The sequence below is a fragment of the Dicentrarchus labrax genome, unplaced genomic scaffold (genome assembly GCF_905237075.1).
Source record: "Dicentrarchus labrax unplaced genomic scaffold, dlabrax2021, whole genome shotgun sequence".
Lineage (NCBI taxonomy): Eukaryota > Metazoa > Chordata > Actinopteri > Moronidae > Dicentrarchus > Dicentrarchus labrax.
Genome location: NW_026136762.1, coordinates 207,501 through 235,000, shown reverse-complemented (window position 1 = coordinate 235,000; position 27,500 = coordinate 207,501). Strand labels below are relative to the sequence as shown.

The 27,500-nt window shown below is 42.6% G+C and overlaps 2 protein-coding genes and 1 long non-coding RNA gene across 8 annotated transcripts in view; all 3 read right to left on the bottom strand.

The window, feature by feature from the left end:
- Positions 1-3,775, bottom strand: part of LOC127359715 (bromodomain-containing protein 3) — a 15,681-nt gene extending 11,906 nt beyond the window's left edge. For 3 of the 6 annotated variants that reach the window (XM_051393713.1, XM_051393716.1, XM_051393718.1), the window contains exon 1: positions 3,623-3,775. The gene's annotated coding sequence lies outside the window, so the exon portion shown is untranslated. Of the gene's footprint in view, positions 1-3,320; positions 3,593-3,622 lie in introns of those variants that run through there. The other 3 variants (XM_051393717.1, XM_051393714.1, XM_051393715.1) reach the window with 3 other exon arrangements.
- A 3,605-nt stretch (positions 3,776-7,380) lies between these two features.
- LOC127359718 (nucleus accumbens-associated protein 2-like) overlaps positions 7,381-27,500 on the bottom strand; it is a 20,577-nt gene continuing 457 nt past the window's right edge. The window contains exons 2-8 of the mRNA XM_051393720.1: positions 22,642-23,399; positions 21,843-22,063; positions 19,933-20,192; positions 17,586-17,762; positions 15,868-15,973; positions 9,661-9,758; positions 7,381-8,418 (exon numbers count right to left, since the gene is read on the bottom strand). Coding sequence (XP_051249680.1) covers positions 7,766-8,418; positions 9,661-9,758; positions 15,868-15,973; positions 17,586-17,762; positions 19,933-20,192; positions 21,843-22,063; positions 22,642-23,085 — 1,959 coding nt within the window. The 5' untranslated portion in view covers positions 23,086-23,399 and the 3' untranslated portion in view covers positions 7,381-7,765. The remainder of the gene's footprint in view (positions 8,419-9,660; positions 9,759-15,867; positions 15,974-17,585; positions 17,763-19,932; positions 20,193-21,842; positions 22,064-22,641; positions 23,400-27,500) is intronic.
- Positions 16,149-17,569, bottom strand: LOC127359730 (uncharacterized). The gene is made up of 2 exons (XR_007882815.1): positions 17,017-17,569; positions 16,149-16,961 (listed from the first exon to the last, which is right to left on the bottom strand). It is a non-coding gene; the product is annotated as an uncharacterized LOC127359730 (long non-coding RNA).

Sequence of the window (27,500 nt, the reverse complement as noted above, 5' to 3'; positions counted from 1 at the left end):
ATAAAGACAGACTGGTAATAATTGATCAGAATAAAGACAGACTGGTAATAATAATTGATCAGAATAAAGACAGACTGATAATAAAGTCCTCCTGTGGAGCTCACATGTTCAAACATCCTAGTTGGACCAGTTCTTCTGGTTTATACAAACATCAGTGAGGGTCACCGGCTCACCTGTCAATCATTACAGCCACTACAGCAGCAACCATTAATCCACTGCTTCTACTTATAATCAATAAATCATTTTAACCCATTCTGTGATTTCAGATTCTCCAATGTGAATAATAATAAACTGAATATCTTAAGACATCAGAGGACGTCGCCTTGAGCTTCGGGAAACAAACAACTGATCAACTATTGACGTCAAACTGTCACCAAACCACCGTTAAACTGTAGGTTACCATGGTTACCTGACATTTTAATGGACTAAATAACTGCTGAACTTTAACTTCTGAAGATAAAAACGTCCCATTAAATGAGAACAGCTGATTAAACACTAATGAAAACATACCTGATATTATATTACAGTAACACAGTGGAGCTTTAATTAACGTCACGTAATAGTAATATAATAATAATCTGATAATAACTGTACGTTAGACCATAATGTGAGAGGAATAATGGAAATATACAGGACTTTGTTTTCATATAAATTGTTTATAGACTCTGAAACTCTGTATTAATGATTTCATTATTAATTAATCTGTAGATTATTTCCTTCATTAATAGTTGAATCTTTTAGGTCATCAAATATAATAAAGAACCAAAGAAAACATTTTTACCCGAAACAATGAACTATTAATTAACTAAATAGTTGATTGTTAATTTGTAACAATTAATCAGCTATGTGTTTTTTTAAAAGGTATATAAATTATAATTACTATTCAAAAACCCTTTCACAAACCAATAAATCACAACATCAGACAATCGGTCTAAAGTTTCCTCTTTCAACCAGTAAAAAAACTTAAAACACTGAAATCCACAGTGAAACCCACCGATGGTTCAATTACTATCATATGTGACAAAGATTAAAGATAACAATCATCAAACCAGCCGACTGTACTGCGGTCTGATCGTAGATCAATACGCCACTCTCACTCTTCAGGTTCACACTCATATCTGATCTTATCACTATTTCAGGTACTCAGCATCACACTGTCCGATGAATGAGTAATAACCAACCGGGTGTCCTCTGTAAACTCTAATAACTGCTCTTATTCAGCAGGAAACTGAGTTTAACAGCAGGACCCTGTTTACAGTCACTGAGGCTCCTACCTGCCTGTCACACAGCAAACACACCTGAAACATCTCCTCTGACCAGTGTCAGCAGCAGCTGAAACAACCACAACAACCAATATCAGTGATCAATAACCGAATGTATGACTGAATGATCTGATGCAGCTGCTTGAACAGCAGCAGAAATTAAAAGGAGCATTTTTCTTTTTGCTGTTAATCTGCTCTGAAGCGTCAGCGTGAGATTATCCAACCACAGAATACCGTCGGGTTTACATAATCTGAGCGAGGAGGTAAACTACAGCTGGACTGAGTGCTGGCAGCAATCTGCTGATACAGCCCATATATTATAATATATAAATATATATATGTATATATATATATATAAATATATAAATAAAGACCAGTTATATATAATACGTCTACCAACAGTGAAGCTGACCGTCCCTCCGTTTATATATTATAATTATATTATAACTCTGCAAACATTAATAATGTCTTTGACAATTAATAAAATATCACAAGACTAAATATTGTGACGTAATATTTTTTGATATTTTCTTCCTCCAGAACAACGTAGATTATTAATCCAGGATATTCTGTCACTGTAATCAGTTTCCAGGTGTTTCCATGACTGGTCTTTAAATGTGTGTGTTTAAACCCTGACAGCAGTGTTAGAGATGTAAACAGCGACTGTAATAAATATAAATACAGATCTATATGCATAATACAGTAAACTATTAAATATATATTATATATTAAATCAGAATTTGTCGCCCAGCTAACAGTGTCACAGCATACTGAACAGAGATATACGATGTTAAAGTGCATTATGTGAATATGCTCACATTCTTCAGGGACAAAGCTGTCTCTGTCGCCAGCATATAGTCTGTTATTGATTAGCTGATTAGTTTTAAACAAGAGGACAAGACGGAGCTCACATCATCAGATCTGATCTGTGTTATAAAACCACTGAACCACATTAATGGAGATTGTTAAATAAAGAGTTTGTGATCTGCAATAAAAGTGTTTTAGTGTCAATTTAAAATCCATTTCTTCTTATTGTAGATGTTCTTAATTTACTGACGTTAACCAGACTGTGAATGATCGATTATCAATCTGTTTGATCTAGTCTGGATATTTACTGTGGTTTTGTTTCTGTGTTCAGTTTGTTGACGTAATATTATATCTTTTTGTTTACTTGTTTACTTTCTATCGTTGAGTTTATCTTAAAGGTTTAATCCTGAAACAGAATCTCCAACAAGAGCACAAAGTACATTCTTACGATTATCACGATATTCTCGTATCTCTCAATCAATAACTTCTCCCGTTGTATCGTGATATTTATCGCAGATTCCCGATAGAAACCTTGTTTACTATAAAACCCGATCAGAGGCCGGTCTCCTGTACTGGCCTGGTGTGGACAGACAGACAGACAGACAGACAGGCAGACAGACAGGCAGACAGACAGGCAGACAGACAGGCAGGCACACACACACACACACACTGGATTAAACCCACAGTAAGTTGCAGACCGGACCAGAACTTACTTCCTGAACTATTTATGATGTCACACATCATGCCCATAAGCCCCGCCCCTCAGAATAAGTGCTTCCAGAGAGAAACTTTGATCTGATGAATGTGAATCAAACTGTGCCCACAGACCAGCCCCACACTGTAAAACAGCCCACAGTGCAGGAGCAGACTGCCGGGCAGCGGAGAGGAGCTCTAACCCTCCCGGCTCGCAGTGAACTCCTGCGGGGATCAACAGATGTTCGAGTCCGGCGGCGGCTCGCTGCCTGCACGCTCCTGCGGTTCAGCGGCTAACGGCCGAGCTAACTGCTAACAGTCCCCGCTGCGACCAACAAACTGCACAACCCCCCCCACAGCATCCCCATCCGCAGTCCCACACACCGGGCCCGGCCCTGGCTGCTGGATTACAGCGGGCAGCCCGCGCTGGGCCGCCGGGCCGCTGGCCCCCGGGCCGCTCGGCTCGGAGGGTTTGAACATCCCATTTATCTTGCTTTAAAAAGATGGCGGGCAAGCCAAGGCAAAATATGAGCTAGCTACCCGAGCTAGGCTACTTACCGACCCCGTACCTGTCTTTAATACGGTTACCGGCGGCAGTGGAGGCGTCTGTGTGCGCGCTGAACGGGATATGTCCCCGTTAAGTCGCTCTCCCGCCGCACACCGAGCAGATTACCGCCGGAACGAACAATCTGTGCAGATGTTACCGCTCGCTGTCTGCTAGCTAATAAGCCGTTAGCCTGTTAGCTGAGCTTTGTCTGAAGGCGCCGAGCGGCCAGGCTCGAACCACCGACACATTGTGCACTAACCCCGCTGCGTCCACCCGCCAACCCCCCCGGTACCGGACACAGAGACGTGTTTACTTTGTGTTTCGGTCCTCCGGTGCGTCCAGCGGCGGCTTCCGGTCACTTTTCAGGAAGATTTTTATTTAGCGAAGTAGCATAATAGATGAGTTATCAGCTGTCTACCGTGTGCGCAGGCGCAGTGGCGAGCAGCGTCTTGGATGTTGTTGTGATCGGATTGGCTGTCCGGGTGCTCGGGGCGCTGTGATTGGCTGCGGGGGGTTTGCGGAGCTACGATTTGTTGCTGGGGGATGTGAAGCGCTGTGATTGGTCGGTGAATTAGCTGAAGTGCACTGATTGGCTGAGGCGACGGCCGGGCTGCTGTGATTGGCTGGTGAGGTTTACGTGGTTCAGAATGGCGCCGTCGCCTATGAACTACGTTTCCCAGCATGCAGAGCGGCAGCAGGGCGCCCGAGGCCCGCTCCGCTCTGCAGGTGAGATTTCTGATGAATGTACTGATTTCAATCAATAACTGATAATAATATATTAATATTAGTACATCAGACTGTCATATAAACCAACAGGATTAAAACATCAACAAAAAATGATTTCAAAACAGATTCATTTGTATTTTTAATTGCATATACAAAAATAAAACCTTTACTTTAAAACACCTGGTGGGGAAACACCTGAGAGAAAATATGGAGGACAGACTCACAGGAACAGAATGAGTGCAAACTGGATCAAAACCACCAAAATAGATGAAAATACACCAAGAAATACAAAAAAACCCCCAAACATTAGAAATAAATCTTGGACTTATGTGTGTGATTGTTATCTTTAAAGGTCATATGTGAGATTTCGGGTAGGTATTGAATTTCAGCAGCAATTTTCTTATCTTTGTTGAAATCAATAAATCAAATGCAAAAGAAAAGAAAATAATCCAGTATCGGTATCAGACACTGGCCTGTAACAAGCTGACCTACCTGCCTACCTGAGTGCACTCAGGTGAGTCCTTCACCAGTCGGTCACACAGGTAACTAAAGCCACCGAGCACCGACCAAGAAAAGAAACAGAAGAAGAAAAGACAACCCATCAGCGCGGCTTTTTAACGATGGTGAGACCTGAGAGACAGATCTGTTATTTTCCTGAACTCTGTACTCCCAGGCACTGCAACGTTACATACCCTCTCTTTAATATATCAGCTAACATTATATTCTCTCTCTATATATAAACATTAATATTAAACATTATATTCTCTCTATATATAAACATTAAAATTAAACATTATATTCTCTCTCTATATATAAACATTAATATCAAACATTATATTCTCTCTCTCTGTATATATGTCATTAATATTAAACATATTCTCTCTATATATATAAACATTAATATTAAACATTATATTCTCTCTCTATATAAACATTAATATTAAACATTATATTCTCTCTCTATATAAACATTAATATTAAACATATTCTCTCTCTATATATATAAACATTAATATTAAACATTATATTCTCTCTATATATAAACATTAATATTAAACATTATATTCTCTCTATATATAAACATTAATATTAAACATTATATTCTCTCTCTATATATAAACATTAATATCAAACATTATATTCTCTCTCTCTGTATATATGTCATTAATATTAAACATATTCTCTCTATATATATAAACATTAATATTAAACATTATATTCTCTCTATATATAAACATTAATATTAAACATTATATTCTCTCTCTATATAAACATTAATATTAAACATATTCTCTCTCTATATATATAAACATTAATATTAAACATTATATTCTCTCTATATATATAAACATTAATATTAAACATTATATTCTCTTTCTATATATAAACATTAATATTAAACATTATATTCTCTCTCTATATATAAACATTAATATTAAACATTATATTCTCTCTATATATAAACATTAATATTAAACATTATATTCTCTCTCTATATATAAACATTAATATTAAACATTTTCTCTCTATATATATAAACATTAATATTAAACATATTCTCTCTATATATATAAACATTAATATTAAACATTATATTCTCTCTATATATATAAACATTAATATTAAACATTATATTCTCTCTCTATATATATAAACATTAATATTAAACATTATATTCTCTCTATATATAAACATTAATATTAAACATTATATTCTCTCTCTATATATAAACATTAATATTAAACATTATATTCTTTCTATATATAAACATTAATATTAAACATTATATTCTCTCTATATATAAACATTAATATTAAACATTATATTCTCTCTATATATATAAACATTAATATTAAACATTATGTTTTCTCTCTATATATATATATAAACATTAATATTACACATTATATTCTCTCTATATATATATATAAACATTAATATTAAACATATTCTCTCTATATATATAAACATTAATATTAAACATATTCTCTCTCTATATATATATAAACATTAATATTAAACATATTCTCTCTCTATATATATATATAAACATTAATATTAAACATATTCTCTCTATATATATAAACATTAATATTAAACATTATATTCTCTCTATATATAAACATTAATATTAAACATTATATTCTCTCTTTATATAAACATTAATATTAAACATTATATTCTCTCTCTATATAAACATTAATATTAAACATTATATTCTCTCTATATATAAACATTAATATTAAACATTATATTCTCTCTCTATATATATATAAACATTAATATTAAACATTATATTCTCTCTCTATATATATATAAACATTAATATTAAACATTATATTCTCTCTCTATATATATAAAAATTAATATTAAACATTATATTCTCTCTATATATATATATAAACATTAATATTAAACATTATATTCTCTCTATATATATATAAAAATTAATATTAAACATTATATTCTCTCTCTATATATATAAAAATTAATATTAAACATTATATTCTCTATATACAGAGTCACATGGTGTCTCTCTCCCTCTGCCTGTGTTGTATCGCAGCCTCTCTGTGGTTTGTTTCCATAGCCGGTCTGCTCCGACTGATTCAGCACAGCGCTCAGCGACCCCTCGCGTTCCGTATGAAAGCTTCTGCATTTGTCCTATTTCTGCACTCGTTCATTCACCCGTCTGTATACAGACAACCTTTAATATGGAGACAAAGCTGATTATTGATTATTAGATGATACAGTAAAAACATCATTGTGATTGTTCTGACAATAAGATTTGTTGAACTATTATTATTATATATTATTATTACCAATATAATGATAGTTATAATTTCTGGGATTTTGATATTGGTCATATTTCATATATTAGATTAAATAACTAATTTAACATGACTTTTTATTTAAACCCTCCAACCTCCTCAATTTGTGTAATTAATTACATTTCTTGGATAAAAGCTTCTTCATCTGAGTTAAAACAGTTATATTCTACTTTAAAGTAATTAAAAATGTTAATGTTGAATATAAGTGCGTATAATGTGTGTGTGTGTGTGTGTGTGTGTATATATATATTAACCTGTATGTTTCTATAAATGTATAGAACTCACCCTGATATATAAAATGTTTAAAACTACATATAGGGAATTATTTTATGTATCATATTTTTAAAAATCACCTGTTTTTAAGCTGCAGGTAAATCACAGAACACCTGTGTGATGAATGTTTGCAGCTCTGTTAGCGCCCCCTACAGGCTGCAGAGCGCATTACAGCCTCATCCAGAGCTCAGTGTTTGACCTGCGGGGGGCGCTACAGGGAAGTTCAGGAAACAGACCGCAGCAGTCTGATTATCAAGAAGCTTTATTGTCGTTATCAGAGTGAATATCATCATCATCATCATCATCATCATCATCATCATCATCATCATCAGTCCTGTTGCTATGGGCCTGAGTGCTGGACTGCAGGAGGCTGTAACATGCAGCAGAGCCGAGCAAACAGACAGGCAGGAGGACAGACAGGTAAAGGAGTAGACTGACAGACAGACAGAGGTAGGTCAGACAGAAAGGTAGACAGACTGGGGGCAGAGAGGTAGACAGGTGGACAGGTAGTAGTGAGGTAGGGGAAGAGACAGGTAGGTCAGACAGACAGGTAGAGACAGACAGACAGATGGGGGGGACAGGTAGCTATTGTGTTATTTACATACAGGTAGGCAGATGCAATAGAAAGCTTATTGGCTGTCTTCCAGAGGCTCCGCCCCCCTCTCATCTGTGTCGGCCAATCCCCTGTGAGGAGGGGCGGGCTCTGCAGGCTGGGGGGAGGGGTGTGAGGAGGAGGAGGTGGAGGAAGAGGAGGCAGAGGACAGCGAGAGGGGGAGGTCTGGGGGTTGTTCAGTCTGTAGACTCCCTCCCCCGCCTGCTTCGCCTCCCATCAGCGCCTCCTCCGCCTGCCCCGTGCCTCCTCCTCCTCCTCCCCCACGAGACCCGGCGAACTGCAGGTGAGGCAGGAGGGCAGCCGGGGCCTCCTTCTCCCGCTCTCGCTCCCCGACCGCCTCCCTCTCGCGGCGCTCGGCATACAGCGGCGCCTCCAGGCCGAGGTAGGAGGCGCTGAGCTGCCGCAGGTCCAGCTCGAAGGGGCTGCTGCTGGGCTGCACCGCTGCTTCTCCTCCCTGACCTCCTGATCCTGATCCTGATGCTCCTCCTCCACCTCCTCCTCCTCTCTTACTCTTGCGGGGGTGGGAGGAGGCAGGGAGGCTGTCGGGGAGCAGAGACTGGATCTTGGGGAGCCAACGTTTACGGACTCTGCGGGCGTTGGTGCACATATCGGCCGCAATGACGTTCATCTCACTCTCCTTAAAGTTAGGAGCAAAGTTCTGACAGTAGACTGAGGAGGAGGAGGAGGAGGAAGAGGAGGGGGAGGAGGAGAGGGAGGAGGAGGAGGGGGAGGAGGAGAGGGAGAGGGAGGAGGAGGAGGAGAGAAGAGAGGAGGGAGGGGGAGGAGGAGAGGGAGGAGGAGGAAGAGGAGGAGGAGAGGGAGGAAGAGCAGGAGGAGAGGGAGGAGGAAGAGCAGGAGGAGAGGGAGGAGGAAGAGCAGGAGGAGAGGGAGGAGGAGGAGGAAGAGGAAGAGGAGGAGGAAGAGGAGGAGGAGAGGGAGAGGGAGGGGAGGAGGAGGAGGAGGAGGAGGGGAGAGGGGAGGAGGAGGAGGGAGGAGGAGGAGGAGAGGGAGGAGGAGGAAGAGGAGGAGGAGAGGGAGAGGGAGGAGGAGGAGGAGAGAGAAGAGGAGGAGGAGGAGGAGTAGGAGGAGGAAGAGGAAGAGCAGGAGGAGAGGGAGGAGGAGGAAGAGGAAGAGGAGGAGGAGAGGGAGAGGAGGAGGAGGAGGAGAGGGAGAGGAGGAGGAGGAGGAGGAGAGGGAGGAGGAGAAGGAAGAGGAGGAGGAGAGGGAAAGGAGGAGGGAGAGGGAGGAGGAGGAGGAGGAGGAGGAGGAAGAGCAGGAGGAGAGGGAGGAGGGAGGAAGAGGAGGAGGAGAGGGAGAGGAGGAGGAGGAGGAGGAGAAGGAGGAGGAGAAGGAAGAGGAGGAGGAGAGGGAAAGGAGGAGGAGAGGGAGGAGGAGGAGGAAGAGGAGGAGGAGGAGGAGAGGGAGAGGAGGAGGAGGAGGAGGAGGAAGAGGAAGAGCAGGAGGAGAGGGAGGAGGAGGAAGAGGAGGAGGAGGAGGAGGAGGAGGAGGAGGAGAGAAAAGTCTCAGTGTTTCCAAAATACAGTAAAAAGACATAAACCCATGAGTCAGACTGTGTGTGTGTGTTACTGTGTGTGTGTGTGTGTGTGTGTTACTGTGTGTGTGTGTGTGTGTGTGTTACTGTGTGTGTGTGTGTGTGTGTGTGTGTTACTGTGTGTGTGTGTGTGTGTACTGTGTGTGTGTGTGTGTGTGTGTACTGTGTGTGTGTGTGTGTGTGTGTGTTACTGTGTGTGTGTGTGTGTGTGTGTGTTACTGTGTGTGTGTGTGTGTTACTGTGTGTGTGTGTGTGTGTGTGTGTGTGTTACTGTGTGTGTGTGTGTGTGTGTGTGTGTGTGTGTGTGTGTTACTGTGTGTGTGTGTGTGTGTGTGTGTGTGTGTGTGTGTGTGTCTTACGTTTGACGGTGTTTAACACTCGGTTGTCCAGAGGCTTTCGGCTCGGATCATTGGTGGAGGAGCGTATTCCTGTCCCGCAGCTATTGGCCAGAGTGTTTCTATGGAAACCATAAGAACCCAATCAGCACTATATGAGCTGTAGATTGTCTGCGGCTGTCAGTGGAGACTATATGAGCTGTAAAGCTGCTCTAATCATTGTTGGACGTGCTACGGTAAGCGTACTGACTCACTTCCGGTTTACTTCCTGCTCTGTGTACACTGTTTGGTGCTGTAGCTCTGTCAGTGAACGCTAAATATAAATTAGTTTTACTCGTTACAGCGGTTATTTACCCGCTTAACATTTAAACGTAGACTAGTTCTACTTAAACACTTGGAGTTTCTCCCTCTTTTAGGGACTTTTCACTACTTTCAAAGTTTTTCATACACTCTAGTTTCATTAGCATTAGCAGTTAGCTATGGCTTCTCCCTCTCCCTCTCCTCTGTCCTGCTCAGTGTGTCAGATGTTCAGTTATTCCTCTGCCTCCTTTAAAGATAATGGTACCTGTATTAAATGTAGTTTATTTACTGCGCTGGAGGCGAGGCTTAGTGAGTTAGAGGAACGGCACCGCACCACTGAGATATCTTTAGCCGCTATAGTTAGCCAGCCCCCGGTAGCCGGTGCGGGCCGACCGAAGGTAGCTTCTGTTAGCTCTGTAGATCCCCCGGTAGTTCCCGAGCAGCCGGGAAGACAGGGAGGCTGGGTGACTGAGCGAAGGAAGACTAGAACGGCGAAGCCCACAGTTCACCACCAACCGCTTCACGTTTCTAATACATTTTCCCCTCTCAGCGATACACCCGCTGAGGAACCAACTCTGGTTATTGGCAGCTCCATAGTCAGAAACGTGAAGTTAGCGAAGCCAGCGGCCATAGTTAAATGCATCCCTGGGGCCAGAGCGGGCGACATTGAATCAAATTTAAAACTGCTGGCTAAAGATAAACGTAAATACAGTAAGATTGTTATCCACGTCGGCGGTAACGACACCCGTTTACGCCAATCGGAGGTCACTAAGATTAATGTGGAGTCGGTGTGTAACTATGCTAAGACAATGTCGGACACCGTAGTTTTCTCTGGACCCCTCCCCAATGTGACCAGTGATGACATGTATAGCCGCATGTCGTCATTCCACCGCTGGCTGTCGAGGTGGTGTCCAGCAAACGATGTGGGCTTCATTGATAACTGGAAGCCTTTTTGGGGAAAACCTGGTCTGATTAGGAGAGACGGCATCCATCCCACTTTGGATGGAGCGGCTCTCTTATCTAGAAATATGGCGAAGTTTATCTCTAAAACCTGACAGTCCAGAGTTAGGACCAGGAAGCAGAGCTGCTGTCTTACACACTCCTCTGCGCTTTCTTTAGAACAGTCACCCACCCAAAACCCCATAGAGACTGTGTCTGTCCCCCGACCACCTAAACTATTTAAAGAAATAAAAACAAGAGGAGTTCAACATAAAAATCTAATAAAAATTAAAACCAACTCCTCAGTAGCACAAAATAAGAGAATGAAATGTGGACTGTTAAATATCAGGTCTCTGTCCTCTAAAGCTGTTCTAGTGAATGAATTAATATCAGATTATGATATTGATTTACTTTGTCTTACTGAGACCTGGTTGTCCCACGAGGAGTATGTTAGCCTAAATGAATCCACCCCCCAGTCATATTAATACTCACATTCCTCGAGGCACAGGCCGAGGAGGTGGAGTAGCAGCTATATATGATTCGAGCGTTTTAATGGACCCTAAACCTAAACTAAATTATAATTCATTTGAAAGCCTTGTTCTTAGTCTTTCTCACCCAAACTGGAAAACACTGCAGCCAGTTCTATTTGTTATAGTGTACCGCGCTCCTGGACCGTACTCTGATTTTATATCTGAATTTTCAGAGTTTCTATCAAGCTTAGTCCTTAAATCAGATAAAGTAATTATTGTAGGTGATTTTAATATTCATGTGGATGTTGACAATGACAGCCTTAGTAATGCATTTATATCATTAATAGACTCAATTGGCTTCTGTCAGAGTGTAAATAAACCAACTCATTGTTTTAATCACACTCTTGACCTTGTTTTATCATATGGCATTGATATTGAACATTTAATAGTCTTCCCACATAATCCTTTCCTATCTGACCATTATTTAGTAACTTTTGAATTCATACTATTAGATTATAAGCCATTAGGCAAAACTTCCTACAGCAGATGTCTATCTGACAGTGCTGTAGCTAAATTTAAGGAGGAGATTCCTTCAGTGTTTAATTCAATGCCATGTCTGAATTTAACAGAGTCCTATAACAACTTTAGTCCCTCTGAAATTGATAATCTTGTCGATAGTGCTACAGGCTCACTACGATCAACATTAGACTCTATCGCTCCTATAAAAAGGAAATTATTAAAACATAGGAGACTAGCACCTTGGTATAACCACCAAACCCGCCAGTTAAAGCAAATAGCTAGGAAATCTGAAAGGAAATGGCGCTCTTCCAAATTATCAGAATATCGCTCAAATTGGCAAGATGATCTTAAGATTTATAGAAAGGCCCTCCGTAATGCCAGAGGAGCCTATTACTCAGCACTAATAGAAGAAAATAAGAACAACCCTAGGTTCCTCTTCAGCACTGTAGCCAGGCTGACAGAGAGTCACAGCTCTATCGAGCCACATATCCCCATAAACTTAAGTAGCAATGACTTCATGAGCTTCTTCTATAATAAAATTATTACTATTAGAGAAAAAATTAATCACCAACTGCCATCAACAGTTATCAGTGGCTCTCCAAGTTCAGGGACTTCTGTCAATGTAAACTTAGATGTATATTTAGACTGTTTTTCTGCTATCGATCTTCATCAGTTAACTTCAATCATTTCTTCATCGAAGCCATCAACCTGTCTGTTAGACCCGATCCCAACTAGGCTGCTTAAAGAAGTTGTTCCCTTAATTGGCACTTCTTTACTGGATATGATTAATCTTTCTTTATTATCAGGATATGTACCACAGTCCTTTAAAGTAGCTGTAATTAAACCCCTTCTTAAAAAGTCTACTCTTGACCCAGGGGTTTTAGCCAACTATAGACCGATTTCTAACCTCCCGTTCCTCTCTAAGATTCTGGAGAAAGTAGTCGCCAAAGAGTTGTGTGACTTTCTACATAACAATAGTTTATTTGAGGATTTTCAGTCAGGATTTAGAGTTCATCATAGCACAGAGACAGCTCTGGTTAAAGTTAATAATGACCTTCTGACTGCTTCTGACAATGGACTTGTCTCTGTACTTGTATTATTAGATCTTAGTGCTGCATTTGACACCATTGACCATGATATTCTTTTACAGAGACTTGAGCATCAAATTGGCATTAAAGGAACTGCCCTAACCTGGTTTAAGTCATACTTATCAGATCGTACTCAGTTTGTACATGTTAACGATGAATCCTCCATAAATACTAAAGTTAGTCATGGAGTTCCACAAGGTTCTGTACTTGGACCAATACTATTTACTTTATATATGCTCCCTTTAGGCAACATTATTAGGAATCACTCCATTAACTTTCACTGTTATGCAGATGATACGCAGTTATATCTATCAATCAAACCCAATGAAATTAATCAATTATCTAAATTACAAACATGTCTTAAGGACATAAAATCCTGGATGACCTGCAATTTTCTGATGTTAAACTCAGAAAAAACCGAAATTCTTGTTCTTGGCCCCAAAAACCTTAGAGACTCATTGTCTAAAGATATAGTCACTCTAGATGGCATTAACTTGGCCTCTAGCACCACTGTCAGGAATCTTGGAGTTATCTTTGATCAGGATTTGTCATTTAACTCCCACATAAAGCAGACCTCTAGGACTGCCTTCTTTCATTTACGTAATATTAGAAAAATTAGACACATACTATCACAGACAGATGCAGAAAAACTAATCCATGCATTTGTTACTTCAAGGCTGGATTACTGCAACTCTTTATTATCAGGTTGCCCCAATAAGTCCATTAAAACGCTCCAATTAATTCAGAACGCTGCAGCACGAGTACTGACAGGAACTAGAAAAAGAGATCACATCTCTCCTGTACTAGCTACTCTGCATTGGCTCCCTATAAAATGTAGAATTGAATTTAAAATACTCCTCCTCACCTATAAAGCTCTTCATGGTCAGGCCCCTTCATATCTTAAAGAGCTCATAGTACCCTATTACCCCACTAGAACACTACGTTCTCTGAATGCTGGGCTACTTGTGGTTCCTATAGTCTCTAAAAGTAGAACAGGAGCCAGAGCCTTCAGTTACCAAGCTCCTCTCCTGTGGAACCGGCTTCCAGTTGTGGTTCGGGAGGCAGACACCCTCACCACTTTCAAGAGTAGGCTTAAGACATTCCTCTTTGATAAAGCTTATAGTTAGGGCTGGATCAGGTGAGTCCTGAACCATCCCTTAGTTATGCTGCTATAGGCCTAGACTATCGGGGGGATTTCCCATGGTGCACTGAGCTACTCTCTTCCTCTCTCTTTCTGCACTCATTCATGTCCCTTTAATGCATGTTACTAACTCCACTTCTTCCCCGGAGTTCTTGTGCTTTCTCGTCTCGCAGGTTCTCATGGATCCTGGTGGAGCCTCCTGCCATGGTCCTGCTTGACTGCCATTGCCAATACTGTTGTTGCTGTGCACCTGTCTGTCTGTCTGTCGCTCTCTCTCTCTCTCTCTCTCTCTCTCTCTCTCTCTCTCTCTCTCTCTCTCACCCCAACTGGTCGAGACAGACGACCACCCACCTAGAGCCGGAGGATCTGTCCTAGGTTTCTGCCTTTTAACAGGCAGTTTTTCCTTGCCCTTGTCGCCAAGTGCTTGCTCATGGTGGTACTGTTGGGTCTCTGTAATTAATGTTAAAGAGTTCGGTCTAGACCTGCTCTATTTGAAAAGTGTCCTGAGATAACTTCTGTTATGAATTGGCGCTATACAAATAAAATCGAATTGAAAAAATCGAATTGAATAGATTGTCTGCGGCTGTCAGTGGAGACTATATGAGCTGTAGATTGTCTGCGGCTGTCAGTGGAGACTATATGAGCTGTAGATTGTCTGCGGCTGTCAGTGGAGACTATATGAGCTGTAGATTGTCTGCGGCTGTCAGTGGAGACTATATGAGCTGTAGATTGTCTGCGGCTGTCAGTGGAGACTATATGAGCTGTTGTAAAGCAGCAGCTGGATGTTGGAGCCGCTCACTCTGTCAGAACCTTCCTGAACATTTCACTGATGTCACGTGATGTCTGATGATGTCAGAGCGTCTGGGTGTGACACGCTGGCGATGATGATGTCAGAGCGTAGAAAAGAGTGTCGGAGGTTAAACTGTCCAATCAGATAACTGATGAGTCACAGCCCGGTTAAAAAGTCTCTACGACCGTAATTCTACCGTTTTGCCTCCGTGTAGCCGCGAGCGTCCGGGAACGTACATGTGGCGCCGAAAACCTTCGACCACACGAGTGTCGACTGCACATGTGCAACAGGAACCGGATCAGGAAGTTTAACTCGCTCGTTAAAGCGGAACTAAAGTCCGAAAGGCTGCGAGCTCGCTGGCAGGGGGCGTGGCCTAATGGCTACAGAGTGAGGGACACCGACGGCTAACAGAGCTAACAGTGCTAACAGGGCTAACAGAGCTAACAGAGCTAACAGGGCTAACAGAGCTAACAGGGCTAACAGAGCTAACAGTGCTAAAGCTAACAGAGCTAACAGAGCTAACAGTGCTAACAGTGCAAACAGAGCTAACAGGGCAAACAGAGCTAACAGGGCTAACAGAGCTAACAGGGCTAACAGAGCTAACAGAGCTAACAGTGCTAACAGGGCTAACAGTGCTAACAGAGCTAACAGAGCTAACAGAGCTAACAGAGCTAACAGTGCTAACAGAGCTAACAGGGCTAACAGAGCTAACAGTGCTAACAGGGCTAACAGCGCTAACAGGGCTAACAGTGCTAACAGAGCTAACAGGGCTAACAGCTTTTATAGTCACTAGGGAACGAGCACATTCACGGCTAACAGTGCTAACAGTTGCTAACATTAGCTTTAAGCACTAGCGGCTCAGACAGGCCTTTAACATTAGTTTAGCTGCTCTGTAGGCTAACTGGCTGTCTGGCTAACGTAGCAGCTGCAGTCTGTGTCCAATCTTTATGCTAAGCTAGGCTAACCAGGTTCAGGATCTCTCACCTGTCGAAGAACGTAGCCAGAAGTCTCCTGAGCAGCACCTTGTGTTTGACTCCCGCACACAGGTGACAGTTCATCAGCTGACCTCGAGTCATAAACACACCTGAACCTGAACACACACACACACAACACACACACACACACACACACACACACAGACACACACACACACACACACACACACACACACACACACACACACACACACACACACACACACACACACACACACACAGACACACAACACACACACACACACACACACACACACACACACACACACACACACACACACACACACACACAGACACACACACACACACACACACACACACACACACACACACACACACACACACACACACAGACACACACACACACACACACACACACACACACACACACACACACACACACACACACACACACACACACACACACACACACACACACACACACACACACACACACACACACACACACACACACACACACACACACACACACACACACACACACACACACACACACACACACACACACACACACACACACACACACACACACACACACACACACACACACACACACACACACACACACAGACACACACACACACACACACACACACAGACACACACACACACAGACACACACACACACACACACACACACACACACACACACACACACACAGACAGAATATAAATATATATATTTACGTAACTCTTCAGTCTCTCAGACACTTTTGAGTTTAATGACCTTCCTAACAATCCTATTGCCACGACAGACACACTCACTGACTGTCTGTCATTAACTAACCTGTGAGGAAGAGTTGGACACAGACACACTCACTGACTGTCTGTCATTAACTAACCTGTGAGGAAGAGTTGGACACAGACACACTCACTGACTGTCTGTCATTAACTAACCTGTGAGGAAGAGTTGGACACAGACACACTCACTGACTGTCTGTCATTAACTAACCTGTGAGGAAGAGTTGGACACAGACACACTCACTGACTGTCTGTCATTAACTAACCTGTGAGGAAGAGTTGGACACACACACACTCACTGACTGTCTGTCATTAACTAACCTGTGAGGAAGAGTTGGACACAGACACACTCACTGACTGTCTGTCATTAACTAACCTGTGAGGAAGAGTTGGACACAGACAGACTTCTGATGAAAATAAAGTGACGTATTTCTGCTGTAATCTATGAATTCAGACATTTTATAAATTAAAGTGATTTAATGTTTAATGGACATTCAATCATTTGTTTTCGTCTGGCTCAGTCTGTTGGCACTCAGTCTGTCTGTCTGTCTGTCTGTCTGTCTGTCTGTCTGCATCCTCGAGCACACAGCTGCTTTTTGGTTTCACAGATTCATTTTGATTCACTTGTTGAGGTTTATTCTCCGTTAACTGTGTTTGAACTATTTTCCCGCCAGTGACGAGATAAAAAATAGGATTAAAAATAGGTCAAATAAATGAATAAACATGATTATAATCCTTTGTCTTTCTTTTATTACTTCTGGTTGCTTTTTCAAAGGTAAATATTTAATCATAAATGTTTTATGGCAATATTAAATTAAATTATCTTTTTATTTATTTGTTGTAAATGACCTCTCGCGGCCGACCTGCAGTACCCTCTCGGCCCACCAGGTGGCGACTGCCTACATCATGTCTGCTCACAGCTGGACAGGTGTTCTGTTGTCCTACCTGCCACCAGCTCCACCTTCTCTCCGGGGTCTCCCTCGGTGTAGAGTGACGGGTGGCAGCGATACCCGATCTGACTGATCAGACTGGCGGGCAGCGCCATGTTGTCCCGACCAACCAGCACGCAGGGCCGACGCTCGTTGGCCAATGGGAGGGAGAGCATCTCCATCTTCTCTTGGACTAGAACAAGAAGACCGACAAAGGAGAAACAAATGCTAACATCTTAGCAAAACGTTAGCTTACTAACAATTGTTGTAAATTAGCTAGTTAGCGATTTGCTAACTTTAACTAGCTTAAAATATATATGTCTCATTTATCTTTCAACCATATTCAGCACAGCTAGCATATCTAAGTGCAGGAAAGGAGGAAGTTGGTTGAGGGTCAACTGTGATTGGAGCACAGAGCAAAAGGGGGCGGGACTTATAAAGGGTCAGTTGTTGCTTTTGTGGGAAAAAGGACTGATGACAAGTTAGGGGAAGAGACGAGACAGAAAGGACTCAACGTTTGATCAGCAGAAAAAAACTCAGTACTGTCTGTTGTAAAACAGAATTAGCTTAGCATGATAGCACGTCAGCTGCTAACTGAGTTTGTTCTCTAAACCTTCTCTGAGCCGATGACCGCTACTAACCACTACTAACCACAGCTAACCACAGCTAACCACAGCTAACCACTACTAACCACAGCTAACCACAGCTAACCACTACTAACCACTACTAACCACAGCTAACCACTAGTTACCACACTAACCACTACTAACCACTGCTAACCACTGCTAACCACAGCTAACCACTACTAACCACTACTAACCACAGCTAACCACTACTAACCACAGCTAACCACTACTAACCACAGCTAACCACTACTAACCACAGCTAACCACAGCTAACCACTACTAACCATTACTAACCACTACTAACCACTACTAACCACAGCTAACCACAGCTAACCACTACTAACCACTACTAACCACAGCTAACCACTACTAACCACTACTAACCACTGCTAACCACAGCTAACCACTACTAACCACTACTAACCACTACTAACCACTACTAACCACAGCTAACCACAGCTAACCACTACTAACCACTACTAACCACAGCTAACCACAGCTAACCACTACTAACCACAGCTAACCACTACTAACCACAGCTAACCACTACTAACCACTACTAACCACTACTAACCACAGCTAACCACTACTAACCACTACTAACCACAGCTAACCACTACTAACCACTACTAACCACTACTAACCACTACTAACCACTACTAACCACAGCTAACCACTACTAACCACTAGCTAACCACTACTAACCACAGCTAACCACTACTAACCACAGATAACCACTGCTAACCACTGCTAACCACAGCTAACCACTACTAACCACCTAACCACTACTAACCACAGCTAACCACTACTAACCAATACTAACCACTACTAACCACAGCTAACCACTACTAACCACTGACTAACCACAGCTAACCAATGCTAACCACTACTAACCACAGCTAACCACTACTAACCACAGCTAACCACTACTAACCACTACTAACCAAAACAACTAACCACAGCTAACCACTACTAACCACAACTAACCACAGCTAACCACAGCTAACCACAGCTAACCACTACTAACCACAGCTAACCACTACTAACCACTACTAACCACTACTAACCACAGCTAACCACTACTAACCACTACTAACCACTACTAACCACAGCTAACCACTACTAACCACTACTAACCACAGCTAACCACAGCTAACCACTACTAACCACTACTAACCACAGATAACCACTACTAACCACTACTAACCACAGCTAACCACTACTAACCACTACTAACCACTGCTAACCACAGCTAACCACTACTAACCACTACTCACCACAGATAACCACAGCTAACCACTACTAACCACTACTAACCACAGCTAACCACTACTAACCACAGCTAACCACTACTAACCACAGCTAACCACTACTAACCATTACTAACCACAGATAACCACTACTAACCACTACTAACCACAGATAACCACTGCTAACCACTGCTAACCACAGCTAACCACTACTAACCACTACTAACCACAGCTAACCACTACTAACCACTACTAACCACAGCTAACCACTACTAACCACTACTAACCACAGCTAACCACTACTAACCACAGCTAACCACTACTAACCACTACTAACCACAGCTAACCACTACTAACCACAGATAACCACTGCTAACCACTGCTAACCACTGCTAACCACAGCTAACCACTACTAACCACTACTAACCACAGCTAACCACCGCTGTGGTTAGTAGTGGAGCTTGGACTGTACCATGACGTCACTCACTGTAGGGGTTTCCGGGATGTCCGTAGATGTGTTGGTAGAGTCCGGGGTGGACCGTGTTCCCGTAGTAATCCTCCTCCAGCTCTTCCTCGGTGGGCGGGTGAGAGGGAGGGGAGTCTGTGGGAAGACTGGAGCCTCCCGGACTGGAGCGCCCCCCGCCTGCCAGCAGGTAGGACTGCAGCCCTGGAACCAAACCTCCACCTGCACCCAGGTAGCACAGAGCGCTGCTCCTGGAAGACTGCAGGTCCCCGGCGAGGTCCACTCTGAGGACAGAACACGGACCAGTTAGACCAGGAAGAGACGGACAGAACAGACTTTATTTACTGTAAAACATCTAATAAAAGAGTCCCGAATAGAGGCAGGTCTCCATTAGAGGCCTGGTCTGGATTTTATAGGGACAATCTGGATCCATAAAACCTGTTTGTAACCCTGCTGCTCAGGTAGTCTTTTGATACGAGACTCTTTGGCTACGTTCTATGGAGCCAGAACAGTCTCATAATGGATAAATGCACACAGAAATGAATAAATGCAAGAAAAAGGCCTCACGAATGTATTTGTGGAGTTGTATATATATATAAAGAGTTCGGTCTAGACCTGCTCTATTTGAAAAGTGTCCTGAGATAACTTCTGTTATGAATTGACGCTATACAAATAAAATTGAATTGAATTGAATATGACTCGATACACAAATGCATTTTCAATGCACACACAAATATGCTTCAATCCATAAAAAAAAAAATTATACATATATAAAGATAAGATTTGTATTTGTGATGCATTTATTCATTTCTGTGTGCATTTATCCATTATGAGACTGTTCTGGCTCCATAACGTTCAGACTGCAGGCAAAAGCCCAAATACGACTTTTTTGCCCATATCTGATTTATTTATGTCTGAACAGCTCAGATCTGATCCACTTTCATATGAGGTCTTAAATCAGAAACATATCTGATATTTCTCAAAGCGACTTCAGTCTGAACAGTCATATCGCATTTCATCCGACTTTTACATCATTGAAGTGAGACAAACGTGACAATGCAGTGCCGGAGGAGGCGGGACGCGGCAATATCATAATCATCATCATAACTTTGTCCGATTGTACAAATACTTCAAATCGATACGCACACACTGACATGTGTAGCATCCACATTTACGTCCGTAAACACAGTGTGCTGCGTGTGCCATCACATCTTCTTCAGCGTATGCGGGTGACTTCGGGGCCGTAGACTGTTGTCACGTTTAAATTATAATGCGAATAACTACGCAAAAAATCTCAGCAAAAAATCTGAATTAAGCATTAAGACCTAGCCTTTGTCTCTGGGAGCTGGATCATGTTTGATACAAGTAATATTCATACTTAATAATCAATTTGAGAGTATTTCCAACTTAATAAATAAAATAACAATAAGTGTTCTATTAATGGACATTTTACAGTATTTTACAAAAAGTAAAAGTTTTCTCTGAAGATATTTTGAAGCTTTAATCAGAGGTCGAAGTAACAAACAAAGTACAAATAGTTTTCTAGTATCTGTACTTTACTGGAGAATTTATTTGTATGACAACCTTTTACATTTTTACAGAAATATCTTAATAACTTTCTGCTGCGTACAGGCTCATTACTTTAGTTTGAATACATTTGAGGGAAGTTGATGTATTGGGGGAATATATATATTATATATATATATATATATATAATATGTTTTATGTCTGAAGTTAGAACAATACTTCTACTGTGACACAGTTGGTACCAAAGGATGCTCTCTAACACTGAGCTCTGCAGCCTCTGACAGACAGTGGACATATTGGTTGAAGAGGTTACGTAACACAAAACTGGGCTTCTGAGTGGACCTTTAAGTCCGGGTCACAAGGTCACCAAGAAAACCTTAAAACCTCCCACAGATCTGCCTCCTCACCTGGCCTCCTCTCCTCCTCCTCCTCCTCCTCCTCCTGCTGCTCCGTTCTCCTCAGCAGGAGGAGTGTCGGCTCTCTCCTGTTTGATCCTGCTGACGGCCAGCAGCAGCTCCTCGGGGCTCAGGGACGGCTGGTCTGGACTGGTCTCCTGCAGCGGGGGGGCACTGTGTTGCTGCTGGACCATTGGGGCGTCGAAGCCCCCAAGCTCGTCTGCTGAGGTTGTCTGTCGTACATCAAAGGGTTAAAATAAAGTTAAAAAGAGACGCTAATGCTCCGAAAAAACGTATATTACTTACATTATTATCATCATGCTGCGCAGTTATTACGCGTAACTTATTAATTTAAATTAAATATAATTTAAAAGGTGAGTTGTACAGTGTACAGTGATCTCTAGAGACCAACAGTAAACATGTTTATTGTTTATTGTTTATTGTGCAGTTTGATAATTAGCCGGACTCACTGCTGGAGCCTCCGGTGGCCACTAGAGGAACTGCAGGAACACCTTAAACTGCACGAATGCTAACGTTCGTACCAAAGAGAAAATACTAAACACGAGATAATCAATGAATGTGACGAGATCTGTTCGTATGTCGCTAGGGTTACTGAGGAATGTATCTTTAGGGTTGAACTCTCTGATTGGCTGTTTGTTAGTGAAATGCACCCTGGGAGTCACAGTTGACTCCTTCAGCCTTTATATCCACAATCAGATGTTTTCCAACACGTTTAGTTTCTTGTTGGTCGCAGACTGAACATGAGGAACAGGAAGCAGCTGTCCTGCTCTGTGGGCGGGGCTACACCCACCTGTGAGTCGCAGCAAAGAGGCGAGGAGGAGGAGGAGGCCTTCATCATCATCAGCTCCATGCCTCGCTCCACAATGTTCTGGATCTGCAGGTACCCGGCAGTGTACATGAGCACCAGCTGCTCGCTGGCGGCCATGCTGAGGCGTCCCGTGTAGCAGAAGGACAGAATCTGCTGAAAACACGTTGGCGTCACCGAGGACGGCAGCTCGAACACCGCCTGGGAGGAAGAGGAGGACGAGGAAGAGGAGGAGTCAGCTGCGGAGCTGAACAGGTCTCTAAAGTAGAGCGAGGAGGCGGCGAGGACGGCGCGGTGAGCCTTGAAGGCCTGACCCTGCACAAGGATGGAGACGTCGCAGTAGTGACCCAGCAGCCGCTGCTCGTTCAGGCTGCCCAGCACGCTGCTGCCGAAGTCCGGGATCTCCACCTGCAGCAGCCCCTCCGACATGGTGGACGCCGTCAGTATCGAGGAGGACGGGACAGGAAGTGATGGAGGGGCTGGACTCGCTGGGAGGAGACGGTCCTGACCAGCCAGAGGTCAGACGGTTTAAGTGTCAGGGATCCTGCAGAGAGCTCCTCCAAAACGTTTCAGATCCATGATGATGTGGAGGAAACAGGGAGGTCAGAGGTCAGTGCTGGGGGGGGCAGAGGGGAGGAGCGGAGGAGGGGGGTGTTCAGGTCAGAGGAGTTGAGTCAGAGCAGGATGGAAAGGAGGAGACTGGAGATCATCAGGATGGAGGTCGGCTCAGCACAGGGACACAGCTACAACAGGAGGAGAGACAGGGAGGGGGGAGGAGGAGGAGTAGAGGATGGGAGGTGAGAGGGGAGGAGGGGAGGATAGAGGAGAGGAGGGAGGAGGAGAGAGGGGAGGAGGAGAGAAGGGAGAGGAGGAGAGGAGAGGAGAGGGAGGAGAGAGGGAGGAGGAGAGAGGAGGATAGAGGAGAGGGAGGAGAGAGGGAGAAGAGGTTTAAAGGATTACACTTTCACACTTTCTCTTCTACCTGCAGAACAAACTGAGGAAACACCTCCACATGTGACAGCTCACAGTTTCTCCTCGTTGTTTCCTCTCCTCCCCCTCATCCCCCTCCTCCTCCCCCTCCTCCTCCCTACAGGAGGCCCAGACAGTTTGCACAGAAATAAAAATGAGTTTCAGGAGATTCTGTAAACTTAAAGAGAAGCAGAGAGTGGATGAGGGTGTATTAATGAGCAGAATGTGACACAGTCAAACAGGGTGTGATAGTGTATCTTAGGATGATCAATAATCATAATCACACAGATTAAGATGATATATTAGGTTGTTATTAACGGGAAGAAGACCATGTAAACACAAACAGGAAGTAAGTGCATTAAAGTTCATGCATTAATACTGGTTCACTTTCAGGCTCTCTGCCGGCAGCTTTTGGGCTTTGTGCTGGTTTGTATTCTCAGAGTGTCGGCCTTGTTTTTACAGGTCAGTAACAGTGGGTGCAGATACTGCAGCACTTACTCTGTCTGCCTATTGAATGATCAATATGTGGCTGTAGGCCGTTCCAGGAGAGATCTACATACTGAACAATCACCATGCTACAAAGAGAGCTCGCATGTATTCAGAGCACAGCGCTAAAACCCTGAACGGAGTTAGCATGTTAGCTAACAAAGTCAGATGTCTGAAATAAGTCTGTGGTTAACTCAAGCTTCAAACCGGTCAGTAACTATCCGTCCTGTGAATGCTAACAATGCTTAAAAAGGTGGTTGCTAACAAGTTGCTAATGAGTCTAAACGAGACTACAGAGGTCGTCTGATCAACTCGTCCACCTGAACAGCTTCGTTGTGTTTATACTCCAATAAAATATTCTCACTTGTTAGTGAAGATTATCTAACTGATGAAAACGTGTCGGTATCATAAACCTTTGATCACCACAGAGATTATTGTCTGCGGTAATCTGAGACTACAGAAATACATCATCACTGCAGACAATCAACAATATGATATACTTCTTCTATGCTGGCACAGGCAACCAGCATTTACAGTAAACCGGAGGGACGGGGGGATTAGACTCTTTCACTCTCCAATCATAAAAATATGTATCCATTAAACACCAAACATCATCAGCATATGCTGTTAGTCTTGAGTCTTCCTAGCTCGGCTAACTTTGGACTCCAAATCCAAAAGAATAAAAGTCTCAGAGGAGAATTTGTTTCTTTCTTTCACCACCAACGCTGCTGGTTTACAGTTTGTTTGATCTGCAGAGAAATTTTAAGGCTCAGAAATGTTTTGTGGCTCCAAACAGATTTTCTTGTTTTGTCTCTTTTGGTAGTAAACATTGCTGACCTCAGATCTGATGAAGGGGGTCATTCCTACGTTCCTCAGATTTTCACAGCACAAAATGGGATTGGGATATATTAGAGTCCCATTTCCCATAACATGGTCCTGCAAATGTTTCACAATAAAAGCCTTGTTTGGAAATGAAGGGATTCTGAGTACTTTTAATTTGAAAAAGAGTTTGTTAATGTAATAACAGGGCAAAGAGGAGCCAATCAATGAATCAATCATAAATCAAGCTACTGATTTACAGAATGAATAATCCTATAAATGATTTACACTTTGTCCTCCTGAAGAGTCTGTTATAATATTCTGTCTACTAATGACGTGTTTCACTCACCTAGCAGACTGACCATGTCAATGGGTCAAAACCAGCAGAATATTCTGCGATTTGAAATGAGGCAAAAAGCCTCCTTAAGAATGTCGAGATCAGGAAACTCCAACACTAAACTGACTAACGGTATGAACGTCATCATTCAGTCACTGAGTCAGATACAGACTTTAGGACTTTAGGACCTGCACTTTAAAAAGCAATGACAGCAGTGGTGGTGAAGACAACAACTCCCATGATCCCAGGCTGCTTCACCACCTCATTGTTTTGATGTGAGAGAAATTACAAACTGTTTAACTATGTTTGATGTTTAAATTTGAATTATTAAAATATTTATCAGACTCAGGACTAACAGACTGCTCTGCACTGTGTGTTCTGACCCCTTTGTATCAGAACCAGCATTAACTGTTTCAGTAGTTTGAGCTACAGTAGTTTGTCTGTTGGATCGGACCACACGGGCCAGCCTTCACTCCACACGTGCATCAATGAGCCTTGGCCCCCCATGACCCTGTCTCCTCTGCAGACCGGGAACCCCCCACAAGAGCTGCAGGTTTGGAGATGTTCTGATCCAGTCGTCCATCACAATGTGGTTCTTGTCAAAGTGAATCAGATCCTCATGCTGTACATTTTTCCTGCTTCTAACACATAAACTCTGTTCACTGTCTGCCTGATATACCCCCCCCACTGACAGGAGCCATGATACCCCCCCGACCCACTGACAGGAGCACTGATATACCCCCCCCCCCTCACCTGTTACCGAGTGATAATCAGTATTACTGGCAGAGCTCACTGTGTTAGGGCTGATCGCTGTATATTTCTATGCAGATGATACCATCCTGTATGTCTGCAGCCAATCAGGCCTTCTCCAGCTTAAAGTCCAGGTCTAGGTCCAGTTCCAGGTTACAGTACAGGTCCAGGTCCAGCTTAAAGTCCAGGTCTATCTCCAGTTCCAGGTTACAGTGCAGGTCCAGTTTACAGTCTGTTTAATGAACTCCAGATCTCTTTTACTTATTTAAAGCTTGTTCTAAACTCCAAAAAGAGAACATGTTCTCTGATCCATACTTGTAACCTAATTGATGAGTAATCAGTAATTAGGTTAGTATTAGTAGTGTAAAGATTTTTTGATACGAGTCAAAAATCAGTTTTAACGTTATAGATGCCACCACATCGGTACGCAGACCCCTGGAACCGGTCGATGGTCTGATTCAAAAGTTAGGGTCTCCACTCTCCTGAAAGGTCAAAGGTCAACGCCAGAGACAAAAAATCTAAGTGCAGCAGTCGACAGATCTTAACACTCACCTGGCGAGACGACACAGTGACACCTGTGCAGGTAAGGAGGAGTCTGTGGATGCTAACACAGCTAGCACAGCTAGCAACAATGCACAAATATTAAACACACCACAACTGAGGTCTGTCTGTCTGTCTGTCTGTCTGTCTGCCTGCCTGCCTGCCTGCCTGTCTGTGTCTGTGTCTGTGTCTGTGTCTCTCTGTCTGTCTGTCTGTCTGTCTGTCTGTCTGTCTGTCTGTCTGTCTGTCTGCCTGCCTGCCTGCCTGTCTGTCTGTTAGAAAAGCAACAAACACAATGTCTGTAATTCTGAAATCAGTGAATTGTCTTCAGTATCACCCTATAAAGAAACAAATAGTTGGGATTCTCTGGTGTTTTATAAAATAAATGGATTTGAAGTTTATTTTAATGTAGAATTTAATTAAATCGAATCAAATTGTTTCATATTAAAACACATTGTCCCTGAATTGTGTACCTTGTATCTGGATACGTATTGGACCACGTAAGAGTCCAGTAAAGTTATTATTATTAAACCAGAGCTTGTCTGGAACAAACATCCTCATACTCAATCGACAATGTGTCTCCATTCATGAACGCAGACAGCGGTCAGAGGTCATCACTCAGCACACCTGTATTGTCACTCACACTATATCACTGATACCATTAGAGTTCAAAGTGAACATGATCAATCAAATGTGACTGATACACTGTAATCATCATAATATTGATCCCAATAAGTTCCTAATAGGCGTCGTTACACAGAAAAGTTTCTATGTAACTTTAAAAGTTCAACTCTGAACTGGGACAGTCTGGTTTCCAGTTACAGCTCACTACTGGTTGTTAATGTAACCACACACACACACACACATCTGTACATCACCATCCAGTCCAGTACAGTACAGTAGAGTCCAGTAGAGTCCAGTCCAGTACAGTACAGTACACTAG